The 13,503-nt window shown below is 58.2% G+C and overlaps 1 protein-coding gene across 1 annotated transcript; it reads right to left on the bottom strand.

Moving 5' to 3' along the window:
- Positions 1-7,634: 7,634 nt before the first annotated feature.
- PTGER2 (prostaglandin E receptor 2) lies at positions 7,635-12,738 on the bottom strand. Its single transcript, XM_075029475.1, has 2 exons — positions 11,869-12,738; positions 7,635-9,729 (listed from the first exon to the last, which is right to left on the bottom strand). Exons 1-2 carry the CDS (start codon positions 12,718-12,720, stop codon positions 9,484-9,486), a joined length of 1,098 nt encoding a protein of 365 aa, XP_074885576.1. The 5' UTR covers positions 12,721-12,738; the 3' UTR covers positions 7,635-9,483.
- Between the last annotated feature and the right edge of the window lie 765 nt (positions 12,739-13,503).

Raw genomic sequence — 13,503 nt, 5'->3', positions numbered from 1 at the left:
GACAAAGACTCCACAGGAGCTCCTTGCAAGGACAGGGACCCCCTGGGAGGACAAGGGCTGCTCTGCAAGGATGGGGACCCCAAAAGTGTCCCCTATGAGGCCTGCTGCTCCAGCTGCCGTATGGCCCCGCAGGTTGCCAGCACCCTTCCACTCCCAGAAAGGCACCGGCGAGTCCAGGCAGGGGGAAAGGGCAATTAAATATGATTTTAAAAATGCACCAGGCGCTGCTGTGCAAAGGCAAGTCTCAAAGCAAACATGCCCGCAAGAAGAAATCCTTCCTGGCTTAGTGCGTCCTTCTAAAAACAAAGAATGACTTCAGAAAAATGTGAGAAAAACACGAGCTGCTCCCCCCCTAAGAGGGAAAAAATAGAGCAAAGCAGCAATGTGATGGTGTTTGTGCTCCCGGGGCCTTTGGGTGAGCTGGATGGAGGTGCAGGGCTATTGGCAGCAGATACCCCGAGAGCATTGCTGCAATGCCCAGGAAAAGCTGATCTCCCTTAAAAAATCGTCAGACGCCAAATATTTGCTCGAATGCTCCCAAACACACTGCAGAAGGGATGCGTCGCATCAGAGCCCTTCAGCTCCCTCCCAGAGAGAGATTTTTTATGATAAACTTTGCCAATCTTCGTGATTTTTTCTAATAATTACAGCACATTCATCACAATAATAAATAATTAAGAGAATCAAGACCTTCTTGCGTAGCTATTTGAGAAGTGTTTGGCATCGTGGCTCTTTGAAGCTGAGCCCAGCTGCTCTGTGGGGCGGCTGTGCCGGTGCTGGTGGGATGCACCGGCAGGAAAACGCCGTGCCCGGGGAGGAAAAGCTGGTCCCGGTGCTCCGGCTTGCGCAAGCAGCTCCGCCAAGGAGGAAAGTGCTGAGCAAGCCTCCCCGGGAAGGATGCTCTTAGGGAAGGACCTCGCCGAGGGGGTTGCTTGAACCAGCGGATGGATGTCCTGCCCTGGATTTCCTGGTAGTTGTTTTTGACCCCTGAAACCCTCTCAGACTTGTCAGGGGCTCTGCGTTTTGCTGTCCCGGGATGCCCCCAACCCCCCCGGCAGCGGGAAGCCTCCAGCTCCTAAAGCATCTTGCAGGGAGGGCTCGGGTGTCTGGAATGATTTAGCAGCCAAAGCTTGGGAAGGCAAAAGGCAATGAATGGGGGGACTGATGGCAACGTACTACCCGCAGAGAAACCTTCTGAGCACCGCAATTTCCGATGGCCAAACACACCAGGATAGAGCCTGGAAGCCTTTCCCCTGTCCCCCTTCATCCTTTGCCTTTTTCCTTTTCTCTTGCCCCCCTGTCCCCATCCCTGCTTGCAGAGCTGCAGGAGGTTTGCAGAGGCTTCGTGCTCCTTCTTATCCACGTCACGGACGTGGTCTTGCAGCAGAAACGAGGGCTGGTGATGGCCTTGCTGGGAACAGCCCCAGGGGATGTTGGGGACAGCGATGACCGGGACTACTGGAGGAAACAGGACCATCCTCGCAGGATGCACGAGGTTTCCAAAACCGGTGCCTGATGCGATCACTCCAAGACCCCGAGCAGCGTCCTCCAGCAGCCCCGTGGACCAGTCGGCAGAGCCCCTCAGCCAGGGCGCGGGCTGCCCGTGCCTTCCCCAGGCGCTGGCCGTGCACCAGTTTGCTGAGAGTAAGTACTTGAGGACTCATCCTCACGATGCTATGGGTCAGTCCGGCCTCCGCAGGGCCCTCCGAGAGTCCTCACAGCTGTAAATGAGCTTTTCCCAGCCCCTACTGGATGAAAAAGGTCTTTAGTGGAGGAAATAGCAGCTGCTCATGACAAATAAATGTTCCCTCATGTATACATCCACTCAGCATGACAAACTCCATTGCTCTCAATTAGCTGCGTGGCCAAAACTCTAGTAGCACAAATGTCTGGAGATAAACACAGGCAAACCAAACAGCCCTGGAATGGCTTCTTGTAAATACAGTTATTTCTCTTTTTAAGCCTGTTCAAAATGCTGTCTGCTTTGACATTTCACATCTGTTGTGGCCAACACCATCTCCTCCTGCCCCCCCCCACATAGAGAGATAAAACCTTGTCCCCGGCACGCCATGGCAGCAGTATCGGGGATATTGGGCTCCCAGTAAATGGCATCCTTTGTGGTTTTCATCCACCCCAGTTCCACCAACCATTGCTATGCTGCTTATTCAGCATCTTCTAGGTGCTTTCTAGGGTTGAAATGACAGTGGAGGTGACAGCAAAGGAAGGAGGACAGTGAGGACATGGGTGCTGGAGGAGGTTTGGGGAGGGTGATGGGCTCAATGAGCTCTGGAGGTTTCTCCTAGCACCATTTTGGTGTCTCTAGGCAGAGGAAGAGGAGGCAGCGGGGAGCAGAGCCTTCCTTTTGCATCCTTGACCACTCCCCGGCACCCCAGCTAAGCAAAGACCCATGCAAAAAAAAAAAAAAAAAAAAAAAATTCAGCAGTCTGCTGCGAAAAGCCCAGCTGGAGATATTTGAATCTGGTGGGTGCTCTCTAGAGCAGCCGGTGGGAGAGAGAAATCTGCGGATGCTCCGCATGAGGAACGGCTCTGCCAGCCTTGCGGGAATCTCGCTCAGCCGGGGCCGGCACGGCGGCTTCGGCCGGGCTCCTCTCGGCACAGCACGGTGCCGGCAGCGTGGGGCTGGCTGTGGGAAGGGAAAACTGAGCCAGAGCAGGGACCGTTTGTCGCTGCAAAAGCTGCCAACGCTAACAGGAGCAGAGCTGGTCACAGCTGGGAGCTGGAGGATGCCAGAGGATGCCAGCGGCTTCGGGCTGGCAGAGCCCTGTGCCCTGGAGCAGAGGCCATCCCCAGCTGCGGCACGCAGGTGGTTTCACTGTTATTATTTCCCCTTTTTATTCCCTTTTTTAATTTTCTGGAGTTTCCCCAGTCGATGTGGGGTGCTGGGGGGAATGGCCGTGGGAGGGATGCAGCTCCTACGTCGGGAAGAGAATCTCCCAGAGCACAGAGGGGAAACTGAGGCAGAGAAATGCAGTGTGTCAGACTGGAAGGCTGGTGTTTCGACCATGACAGGACCTCACTCACAAACTGGCTGCTCAGAGAAACAAGCTTTTTCAGGTGGGTTTTTTTTTTTTTGTTAAGAGGTTTTTTATTTCAGCCACAAACTGTCACATTCTGCAGCTGGAGAGGCTCAGTGGGAACCGCAGCAAAAGCAGAGCAGGGGGTGGCTGCTCTCGGCCACCGCGCTGGGACACAAAACCCTACACAGATTTATAGTCTGACTTTCTCAGAAGCCTTTGCTGTCCTCCTTACATGAGCTCAGTTCACGAGGCTGCTAGCAGGGTCCCGTTTTTTATCTAATAAATGAGATTTGCAAGCGAGGTCACAGCGTTTAGCACGCGAGGCAGGTGGCGAGCGATCCATCATGCTCAGCGGTGCCTCGTAACTTTTATGGCCTTCTTAAAAGCCACATGCTTGACATGAGTTTGACACTGTTTAGTCTCTTGTTTTTGAAGATTGAGAACGCTTTGGGAACTGCACCAGCGCTGGCAGATCGGCGGCATTTCCCTGCGGATTTGATGGGCGCAGATGTTTCCACGTTTCAGGGAAATCCGGTTAAAAAAAGCAGCTCGGCATGGGAAAACCTTGCAATTTCCAGGAGCCTCCCCAAACACGTTGCCTACCTCGGCTTTTTGAGCAGGGACCCGATGTGCCCCTTCCAAACCTCTCGCGCTGCCTTTGCCCCAACAGCCCGTAAGCGTCGGGGAAGCGCGGTCCAGCCCTCGCCGCCGGCTTCTCCCACTCGGAGAAAGGCGATGGGTCCTCCTTCAGTACGCATCAGCTGTACAAAGAGCGGCAAGTGAGAATCTATCTTATCACATGCCTCATCTGGATGCTCTTAAGGGAGAGGGCTTTCTCCGGGGGCGATTGCCAGGCCCGCCGTGCGTGCACGTTGCCGCGGCAAACAAACAAGCGCTGGCCTCGGACGGCTCGCTCCCTCGCCGAGCCGCGGCAAGTCGTATTTTTAGCTCCGCATCCCAGTTGGGTTTGTAAAACTTTCCCTCCTTGTGTTTTCAATCAGTTGTAGATCATCTCTAAGCTCCGGCTGGATTTTTCCCAGCGCGTCGGTTGTCCTCTTGGTTGGTTTTCCAGCAGCAGCACGTTCTCCAAGCCGGAGGGGGAGGACCCGGAGCGGGGGCTCTGCTTCTTTTTTGCCCTTCCCATGCATGTGCTTTATGGCTCGGGGGCCAACGGGGATGGATGTATGGCTGCCTTCGCCATCCCAGGTCCCAGTGCCGTCCCCGGCATCCTCCGGCTCACCCTCCCGGCACAGCGGGCTCCGGCTACGGGGAGAAAGGAGCCCGCAGGAGCTGTTGGCAGCAGGAGGCCTGCGTGTCTCTCCCGCATTCCTCCCTTATGCATCAGCTCCTGAAGCCGCGACCGAGTACCGGGGAGGGACAGAGACCCGGGAACGTGCCAGGAACGAGCAAGTCCCCCGAGCAGCCGAAATGGTGGCAATTCAGCCAGTTTGGGGAAAAACTCAGCCGAGACCTTCACTCCCCTGCAACGCTGAACTAAAAAGCCAAAATGAAAAAAATTGTTATATTCATACATTGCAAAAAAAAAGCTTGAAAATGTGGCTGCAGAGAGGTTAATTCTGCCACAGCCCTGCTGCTTCCAAGGTCTCATAACCCCTCATAATGACAGGGGACAGGCCACGAATTACTCGTTCTGGGTCTTGGTGTTGGGCGGCAGGCTCTGATTTTAAGCCTCTGATGTTTGGGATACCCCAACAGCCTTCCTGGAAAGGGGCGATACCCTTGTTTACTGGGCTGCAAGGTAAAATAACAGCCTGATTTACACGGCAAGCTCTCCCCTCTGGGGATGCTGTAGGAGGAAAGTGCTCGGTGTTAGTCCCCGATGACCAAAAAGGGACCTGGTGAACCCAGGAAAATGGGAGATGTGGGGTAACCTGAGGGACCCGGAGGAGCTGGAAAGGTTTCACATTAACACGTGGGGATGCAGAAATCCAAAACCAGCTGCAAAAGCAGAAGGCAGCTACTGTAAAACCAAATGTTTCTCTTTTCCCTGCACTCGAACCGTGGGGGAATTGCCATCAGCTCCGACATCCGATGCCGAGGTAAGCCCTGGCACGGCTGCAAAGCTGGTTTGGGAGCCCAGCCGTGCCATCTTCCCTTAAGTCACTTCCTTGCCTAATTCATTTAATCCGGTTTAATAGCTATTGTGGCTGTGCACCCTCCTGGAGCCCGGGGAGATGGGCTCGCTGCCCACACTCTGCCTGGAAACGCAGCCGCCTCGGCAGGGCAGCTGCTTCCCACCCGACTCTCCCCTTCTTCCCAGGGCTCTGCTTTCCTTCCAGCCTCCCGAAGGACCGACCGGACCAGCCATCCCAGAGGCGCTCCGTAGGGATGCTGGGCTCGGACACAACGCCGCACGCAGCATATCACGTCACCCACCTTTGTAGTCTGTCCCCAAATGTTGCCCGCGTTTGCTGACCCCCGTGGATGGGGACGTGGGGCTTTTGTGGACCGTGGGTAGAGCAACGGCTGAAGCACTCGGGCTCAGCCAGGAGGCCAAAACAGCTGAAAAATGAAGGCTCGCTCCTTGCTGACAGCACACAGATGCAGAGGAGATGTTCCAAACAAGCCAGAAAAAGAGCGAGCGAGAAGGAAGCTCCCCTCCTTTCTTCTCTACTCTCCAAAAACGCTCATTTTCCCTAAAAGTCTGCCTTGCATCGCCATCATTTCCCACCCAAACCGTGCCCCGCCGCCTGGACCCTTCATGTTTTCCTTTTTAAGGGAGACAGCCCAGAAGGAAAGGCAGACGCCAGCCTCCCCGCTGCCACGGGGCGCAACTCAGAGCCACCCCCAGGCTGCTCCGGCCAGCTGGAGAGGGTCCCAATTCCCTGCGTCCCGCAGCTCCCCGCTCCCTCTGGCAGCTGCGGAAAGTCTCTCTCCGTTTTTAAGAGGTCTGGTGGGCAGCTGATGCCGTCCCTTGTCCCCAGCGGGTGGCTTCTCCCTCACTCCTCTTCGTCAGCTTGATTTCCAGATGGAAATGCAGACGTAAATACCTGCCTGGCGCTTTCTGGCACCGGCAGGTTTCTGGTATGGAAATAAAAAACCATTAAAGGTTGGCACAGACAATGAAATGACACTCTGGCACCTTGCATTTAAGCCGAGCAGATGTCAATCGAGCTGAAGTGAGTCAAATTAATTTGGCTTTTGTAATGGCTCCTGCGTAATGCTAATAAAAGCAGTGTTTTGTGCAGGCTCATGGCTCAGGATACAGAGACATTCATGGCCCTCCTTTTTCTCACGGAGCTCTAATTAAGGCCCTTTACTCATCTGAAAGAAGGAGCAGGAGGGGCTGATTGCTTTTTTCATTTTCTGGGCTCGGGGAGCAGCAGCGGCCGGCGGTAACCCACGGCCAGCAGCTCAGGGGTTGGGCCCAGACAGCACACCCGACTCGGGGGGGCTGAGACCCCCTCTGTCCCCGAGAAGAGCTGTCCCCAAGCAGAGCAGTGTCCCACAGCATCTCTGGGCGAGGGACCCGTCTCTGCAGGATGCGTCACGGCAAAGGGACTCAGGTCTCGGGAGGGTTCCTCTGCTTGCATGCACCAAGCCACTCCCCGGCTCACAACCGACTTCTCTTTTTTATTTTTGCATTAAATTTCAGCCAAGTCATTTCCCTGACCCCACTTGCCAGGATTGCTGACCTTTGCTAGGGACAGCTCGCACGAGATTGACTCCGCTGTAGCATCGCCCTGCAAAAAGCAGATCCCAGCAGGATGGAGGCTGGGAGGTTGTCTCCCAGCCCCGCGTTTCCCCATGACGAGCCATAAACCTCCCCAAAAAAACAAGCAGCCAGCAATTAGTGGTCAGCAACTGAGCTGGCAGCCGGTGGGAGCAGATCCTTGGAGCGAGAGCCGCAGGGAGCATCCCGCCTTCGGGTCGTCCCCTTGCACTGCCATGGATGGTCCTGGGTCCCCTTCCCACCACTGTCACATGCCTCGGCAGGCTGGTCTGTGCAGGATGTGACCCCCCCCGCCATTTCCAATGTGATAGCTTTTTTTTTCTTTTTTTTTCCCATCTTTTGCATGCCAGGCAGCCTTTCCCTCTGGCTTAGAAGAGGGTTAGGCAACTGGTCACGAAATTCCAGCATGAGCAACCAGGTCACGACCATCCAGCCAAATAAAGCACACGGACCCACGGCTCTTCCCAAAGCTTTTGGCTCCTTTTCAAGCCAAGCACCCGCTAAGACACAACAGGGTGCACAAGCCCTGAACCCCCAAAGTGCCTTTCCTGCTGCTGCATGCACGGATGGGGAAATAACTGGGGAGGGGAATGACCACGACCTCCGAGCGGCGGGTGCCAGTCTGCCAAATCTGGACACCCAGGGCTCAGCAACAGGGTTAAAGACTTAATTGCACGGACAGTGTGGGGAGCACCCCAGCTGCAGTCCCATGTACAGGACACATCTTGCAACCCTCCCCTGAAATTCCACCCCCCCTCAAATCCCCCCAGCCACAGGGTGCTGCCAGAAACCCGCCGGCAAGGCTTGAGCAATAGCAGCCCATGCCTAACATCTGCCCACACACATTTTGGAGGCCAGTAAACTTCCTGTGGATATTGGCCGTCTGACAAAAGTGACATAAATTCTGCCTTTTTTTAGGGTGGTTTTTTTGGTTGGTTTTTTTTTTTTTTGTATTTTGATAACAGGTAGGAGCTTTGCCTGCCTCTCCCTGGCTTCGGGTTATACAAGTTTGAGGGAAGAGCTCAGAGGTGGGGCTATTTCTGTAGCTTGGGGGCCAGTTTGCAGAGGTAAGGCCAAAATATCATCACACATCTAAAAAACACAGTTTATTTTCACTTTTTAGGAAACTGGAGGCACATGTTTCCCCTCCCAGCCTCCCCTCCTGCCCTCTCCCCCCATCCTCGAGGCTTCACCCCACCGATGCTCCAGGCAGGTGACACGTTTCCTCCAGGAGCCACCCTGAGGTGCATCTTAAGCACAAACCCACACGTGATTCAGCAGGCTCCTTTGCGAGACATTTATTATTTAAATAACATATTATTTTTTTTCTACATCACCTCAACTAACGAACCGCAGAAAAGCTCCAAATCTCGGCACCTTTGGGCTTTCTGAGCAGAGCTACGGCTCTCGAACGGACAACGAGACGCCCCGCTGGCAACAGCACAACGACACTGTGTGTGTCGGATGCTGCATGAACGGGAGCCACGAAAAACCCCCCAGCAACTCCGAACGGCAGCGACGGCCTCGGGACAAACCCAGCTCGCCCACGGGGTCGTATGTTCCTTACCCCGGCGGGGAACAACCTGGAGCCCCACAAAGCAACAGGCATCCCACAAAACAAAATAGCGTCGCTGAACGATGCTGCTCGATGGGGCAGGATTGGTGACCTGGATGTTTCTGCACTTGGGTTTTTTGGTTTCGTTGGGTTTTGGGTGTTGGGGTTTTTTTTAATTAAACCTCTAGAGACGTGATGTCCCTGAGCAGGTTTGTCCCAAGCCGGTGGGAGGGCAGTTGAGACCACTTTGCCAGGCAGCCCGGGAGGATGAGCCCTCCTCCGTGCCAACCCAAAACCCATCAGCAGCATCACCCTGCATGTGGGTAAAGCGCATGGCTGTGACCAAAACCCCTCGTTCCCTGGTCGGGCTCTTTAGTCCCCTTGTCAGCTCCTGTGCAAACTACAGGGCAACGATAATTGCAAAATGGGTGCTCAGGAGGGGCCACGCAGCTGTGCTGCCATCATAGCACTAGGGAAGTGCCACAATTTTTGGCTTTTTTTTCTGCCCGGTGCCCCTCAGACATGGTGGGCTGGCACCCACCGGAGCCTAAAATCCCTGGAGCGGGGGACAGACAGACACATGCACACAGACCTGATAAAGTGCATTTCCTCAGGCAGCCAGCCTACCCAATAAAGGGGAATATTTGGGGATACACTGCTCCCTTCTTCTCCTACCCGATCCCTAAGGACCTGGGGGCAGAGACGGGTGCTTGCAGCAACGGTGGCCATCCAGCCCCATCTCCAGGACCCGTACCCCTGCCTGCAAACTGCCTTCAGCCCGAAACGAGCGTGGGGACCTGGCTGGGAAGCACACCAGCAGGAGGCTCTGCTCCCCGACACCCCCCCCAGCAGCAGTGTTATAGCAAAGCCCCCCATGCTTCACCCCCCGACTGTCCCGCTGAACGCAACCTGCACCCTTCGCCGGGCGGGAGCAGCCCCATCTAAGGGCGACAGCGATATCCAGGTACTCATTAGCCCTTCCGATCTTGTCCCACTGTATTTTTTTTGCCCCGTGAGAGACCACACTGGCTTTCCAGGGGTTTCCCAGACACGGGGTGACACCCGGCCGGGCCACCCCGTACCCTGGCCCACCCTGCAGCAGATACGTCTCTTTATGGGCCGTAAGGCAGAGCTTCGTTAACATCTGTCAGGGCTGTGCTTCACCTGGCAGATGTCTCCTGGAATGGCCGGTGGATCTACTGCCCACCGGGGTCCAGCCGTGCTGCCAGTTTTGTCTTTGCGGGGGACGGAGTCCGTCTGTCCTGGCTCGCGGGGGTCACCTGGCAGCACAGCACCGAGCGCATGAACCGCAGGACCGGCGGCCTCAGGATGGCGAAGACCCAAGGGTCGACGATGGAATTAATGGAGAGGAATCTCAGGGCTAGGAGGTCCCAGCTGTGGTTGTCCTCCGCCTCGCTGAACTTGTTCACGTAGGCGCGGATCTGTAAAACACGACGGGGAGAAATAATGCCGCGTCCGGGCTTCCAGGATCTGGCCCCCGGGCAGCTTCTTGGGGAGATTTGGGCTGTCACAGCACACTTGCCGCCTCCGCCGGTGTAAATTAACTTCTTGCTAATGAAAGCCAGGCCTGTGCTCCGCTCTCAACACGCAGCGAGGCTTCGTTTAGCCCTAATGCAGTTAAGGCGGAGGCTGCTCAAGGAAGCGGTGGGGCTCACCTTGAAAACCACATAGGACAAAGAAACGTTCAAGATGGAGAGGATGCGGGGTGTTGGACCCCTCCGGTCCTTCCTGCGACGTGCCGACTCATAGCAGCTTACGGGGCTTCCTGGAAGGGTGACTCAGCACTCCTTACTCATACGGGTCGAATTGCCACCCCCTCGTTTCGGGGGAGAGGGGATGCTCGGCCAGGGATGGGAGCTGAGGGTGTGGGAGATCTGAGCATCCCTCCTGCGGCCGGGATCCGTTGGGTACCACCCAGGGACGGTACAACCTGGGACACGAGGTGGCCGCGGTGCAGCCGGTACCCGCGGCTGCCGACAGGCCAGCACTTCCGAGGGTTGCCCCGGGGCTCAGAGTTTTTTTGGGGAAGGATTTTGTGGTACTGTGGCTTGATGCTCTCTGGGTCCATGCGCCTGGGCTGCTCCTCCTGCTGCTGGGGGCAGCCCCAGCCAGAAGAGAAAGTGTCACACCAAGGAGACACTGGCTTGGTTTGAGACGCTGCCAAAACGCAGCCTGAACACAACCCCATATGGGAGCCGGGCGATGGGAAAAGAAAAGCTGGCTGTGCTTCTGGATAAGACTATATCTGCTACCACAGGGCCCATGGGATCCCCACCAGTGCCTCTTTCCCACCCCATCTGCCCCCAGCAGACCCGCAGGGCCCTGCCCGCATCGCCCCGCCAAGGGGTCTTGCTTCGCAATGACCACGGCACCCAAACTGGGGTTTTTTCGGGACACGGGGAGAGCTGCCCATCACGTGTGGGCCCATTGACGGGAGCTGAAGCGTCTCTCAGGATGTTGAGTCTAGCTCCCGGGATGCTCGCGAGCGTCCGGACATTACTGCTTTGTCTTTTCTCTGTCTTAAAACCCAGGCAGCCTGGCTTGGCTACAGCCTGTGGTTATTTTCTTTTCCCTTGGAGGGAGCACGAAGGGAAGGTAGCGTCTATTTAACTCCACAAGCACAAAATTAGCGCTGGCTTCGCTCCCAACCTTGGTGGGGCTCGCTTCTAATGGGAACAAAATGACCTCCTGCGGCGGCGGGCTCGCACACACGAGTGGCAGGGGACACGAGTGGCTCGAGGTGCTCCGGAGCCCGTGATGCTGCTGCTGGGACACGGCTTGGATGGATGAAAAGCGGACCTTTGGTGGGCAGAGCCCCGGGGCAGAGTCAGAGGACTCGCTCTCTCCCCTTCCTCACTTGGCTGCGGCGTTTCGACCCCGTATTTCTGCGGGAAGCCTCGGGCACGGACAGGGCACGGGATGCGGGCACAACCCTTGGGACGAGGCGTGCTGCGCCCCACGTGCCGGATCTCCGTTCGCAGCAATCACCCGCCTCTGTGCCCGCGCCCCGGTGCTGTCGCGGAGGAGCGGAGACCTCCTGCCTGCCCACGTCTCCGGCTCCATCCTTCCCTCTTGCCACAGAAATCTGGGATAACTCTGCCCACCCAGTGCAAACACCCACTGCCTCGAGCCCAGCAGCATCTCCTTCATCCCCACCTTTAGATATCTAATTTATTGCTCTGCCACCCCTCACACCTCCACTGTGAGCACCGGGAACCCCAGCGATGCCGTGTGGTCCGGGGCACCCCTACCCCAGACCCTGCCTGATCCAAGCTGCCCGGCCTCGGAGCTTCTGTGGGATGGGAGGGCACCCCTGCTCCTGCCACCCCATCCTCCTCCCGGCACTGGGGATATGGGGAGTGGTCCCCCCAGTTCCCCAAAGGATCGGCTAGAGTTTGTGGCAGAGCTGGGGGTCTCCCAAGCTTCAGGAGGAGCTAAGCTTTGACCTCAGCCCGTAAGATTTGGGCCGTGGAGCGAGGGGAAGCCCTATAAAGGGAGGGAGAGAAAGGGGGGTGCTGGGGAGAGGGACCCCGGCCCAGGGGAGAGGCGGTCGCACTCACCGTGAACGGCAGGGAGCAGATGACGAAGGTGATGGTCATGATGGAGAGGAGGAGGAGATGGTCGATCTCCTCGGCCATGGACAACATGCGCCGGCCGCAGCTGCCGGCCGCCCGGGGCTGCTCGAGCGTGGCCAGCCGGCGGGTCTTCTGCCCGCGGCGGTGCATGCGGGCCAGGTTGGCGATGACGCTGAGGTTGCAGAGCAGCACGGAGAGGATGAGGAAGAGGAGCAGGGTGGCGTAAAGAAGCGAGAAGGTGACGTCCAACCCGGACGCCTCCCTGCCGCCGTTGTGCCGGAGGTAGTCCAGGTGCATCTGGATGAAGCACCAGGTGCCGGGGCAATACTGCACGTAGCGCCCGAAGCCCACCAGCGGCAAGGAGCAGAAGGCGGCGGAGAAGGTGTAGATGGCGGGCAGGGCGACCAAACCCGTGCGGGGGCTGAGAAAGCGCTCGTAGAAGTAAGGCCGCCCCAGGGCCAGGCATCGCTCCAGCGCCATGGCGAAGAGGATGAGCATGGTGGCGAGGCCGAAGAAGCTCATGGCGAAGCCGAAGTAGAGGCAGACGCGTCCCCCCGGGGCGAGGGCGGTCAGGGTGCGGTTGCGGTGGTAGGAAGCCAGGACGAAGGGGCTGACGGAGCAGGTGCCCAGCAGATCCGTGACCACCAGGGCCAGCACCAGGACGTGGAAAAGCGAAGGCTGACGGTTGCGGGAACCGCGCCGGCAACGGACCAGCAACCCCAGGGCCAGGAGGTTGCCCAGGAGCCCGGCGGAGAACATCAGGGCGCTGACCAGGGGTCGGACCCCGGCCGGCAGAGCTCCGCCGCGTTCGCACGACCCCCGGCCCGTCCCGTTCATCCCGCCGCCGCCCCGGCACTGCCGCCGCCGCCCGCCGCGCCGCCTTCCCCCCCCCCCCCCCGCCCCGCACCGGGCTCCGCCCGCCGCCCCCGAGCCCGCCCCGTCCCGCGGGTCGTGGCCTCCGTCCCCCCCCCCGCGCCGTTCTCCCGGAGCCGCTCTCCCCCCGGCGGGGTTAGGAACCCCCTCGAACGCGGCTGGTCTCCCCGGTACCGGGCTGGGAGTCCCGGGGGAGGATTTCGGGAGCCCCCCCCCACACACACACACACGCACCGGGTGGGTAGGGAGTCCTGTAAACGGACGGGTCTCCGGGGGGGGGTTGGGAGTCCCGGTGCTGATTCGGGAAGGCTGGGCTTGTCCCGGTGCCGGTCCGGGACCCCCCCACACAGCCAGACCCCGGTACCGAGCTGGGACCCCCCCAACATGACCAGTCCCCGGTACCGACCCAGGAGTCCCGGTGCTGCTCCGGGAACACTGGGCTAGTCCCGGTGCTGATCTGGGAGCCCAGTGGTATGGCCAGCCCCGGTGCTGGTCCGGGACCCCCACACACAGCCGGCCCCCCAGTACCGAGCTGGGACCCCCACACATGGCCAGCCCCCGGTACCGAGCTGGGAGTCCCACTGCTGCTCCGGGAACACTGGGCTAGTCCCGGTGCTGATCTGGGAGCCCACTGGTATGGCCCTGGTGCTGGTCTGGGACCCCCACACACAGCCAGACCCCGGTACCGAGCCGGGACCCCAACACACGGCCGGCCCTCGGTACCGACTCAGGAGTCCCGGTGCTGCT

This window comes from Buteo buteo, chromosome 6 (genome assembly GCF_964188355.1).
Source record: "Buteo buteo chromosome 6, bButBut1.hap1.1, whole genome shotgun sequence".
NCBI lineage: Eukaryota > Metazoa > Chordata > Aves > Accipitriformes > Accipitridae > Buteo > Buteo buteo.
Note: the sequence above shows the minus strand (reverse complement) of the source record. Positions and strands in the feature narration are given on the sequence as shown.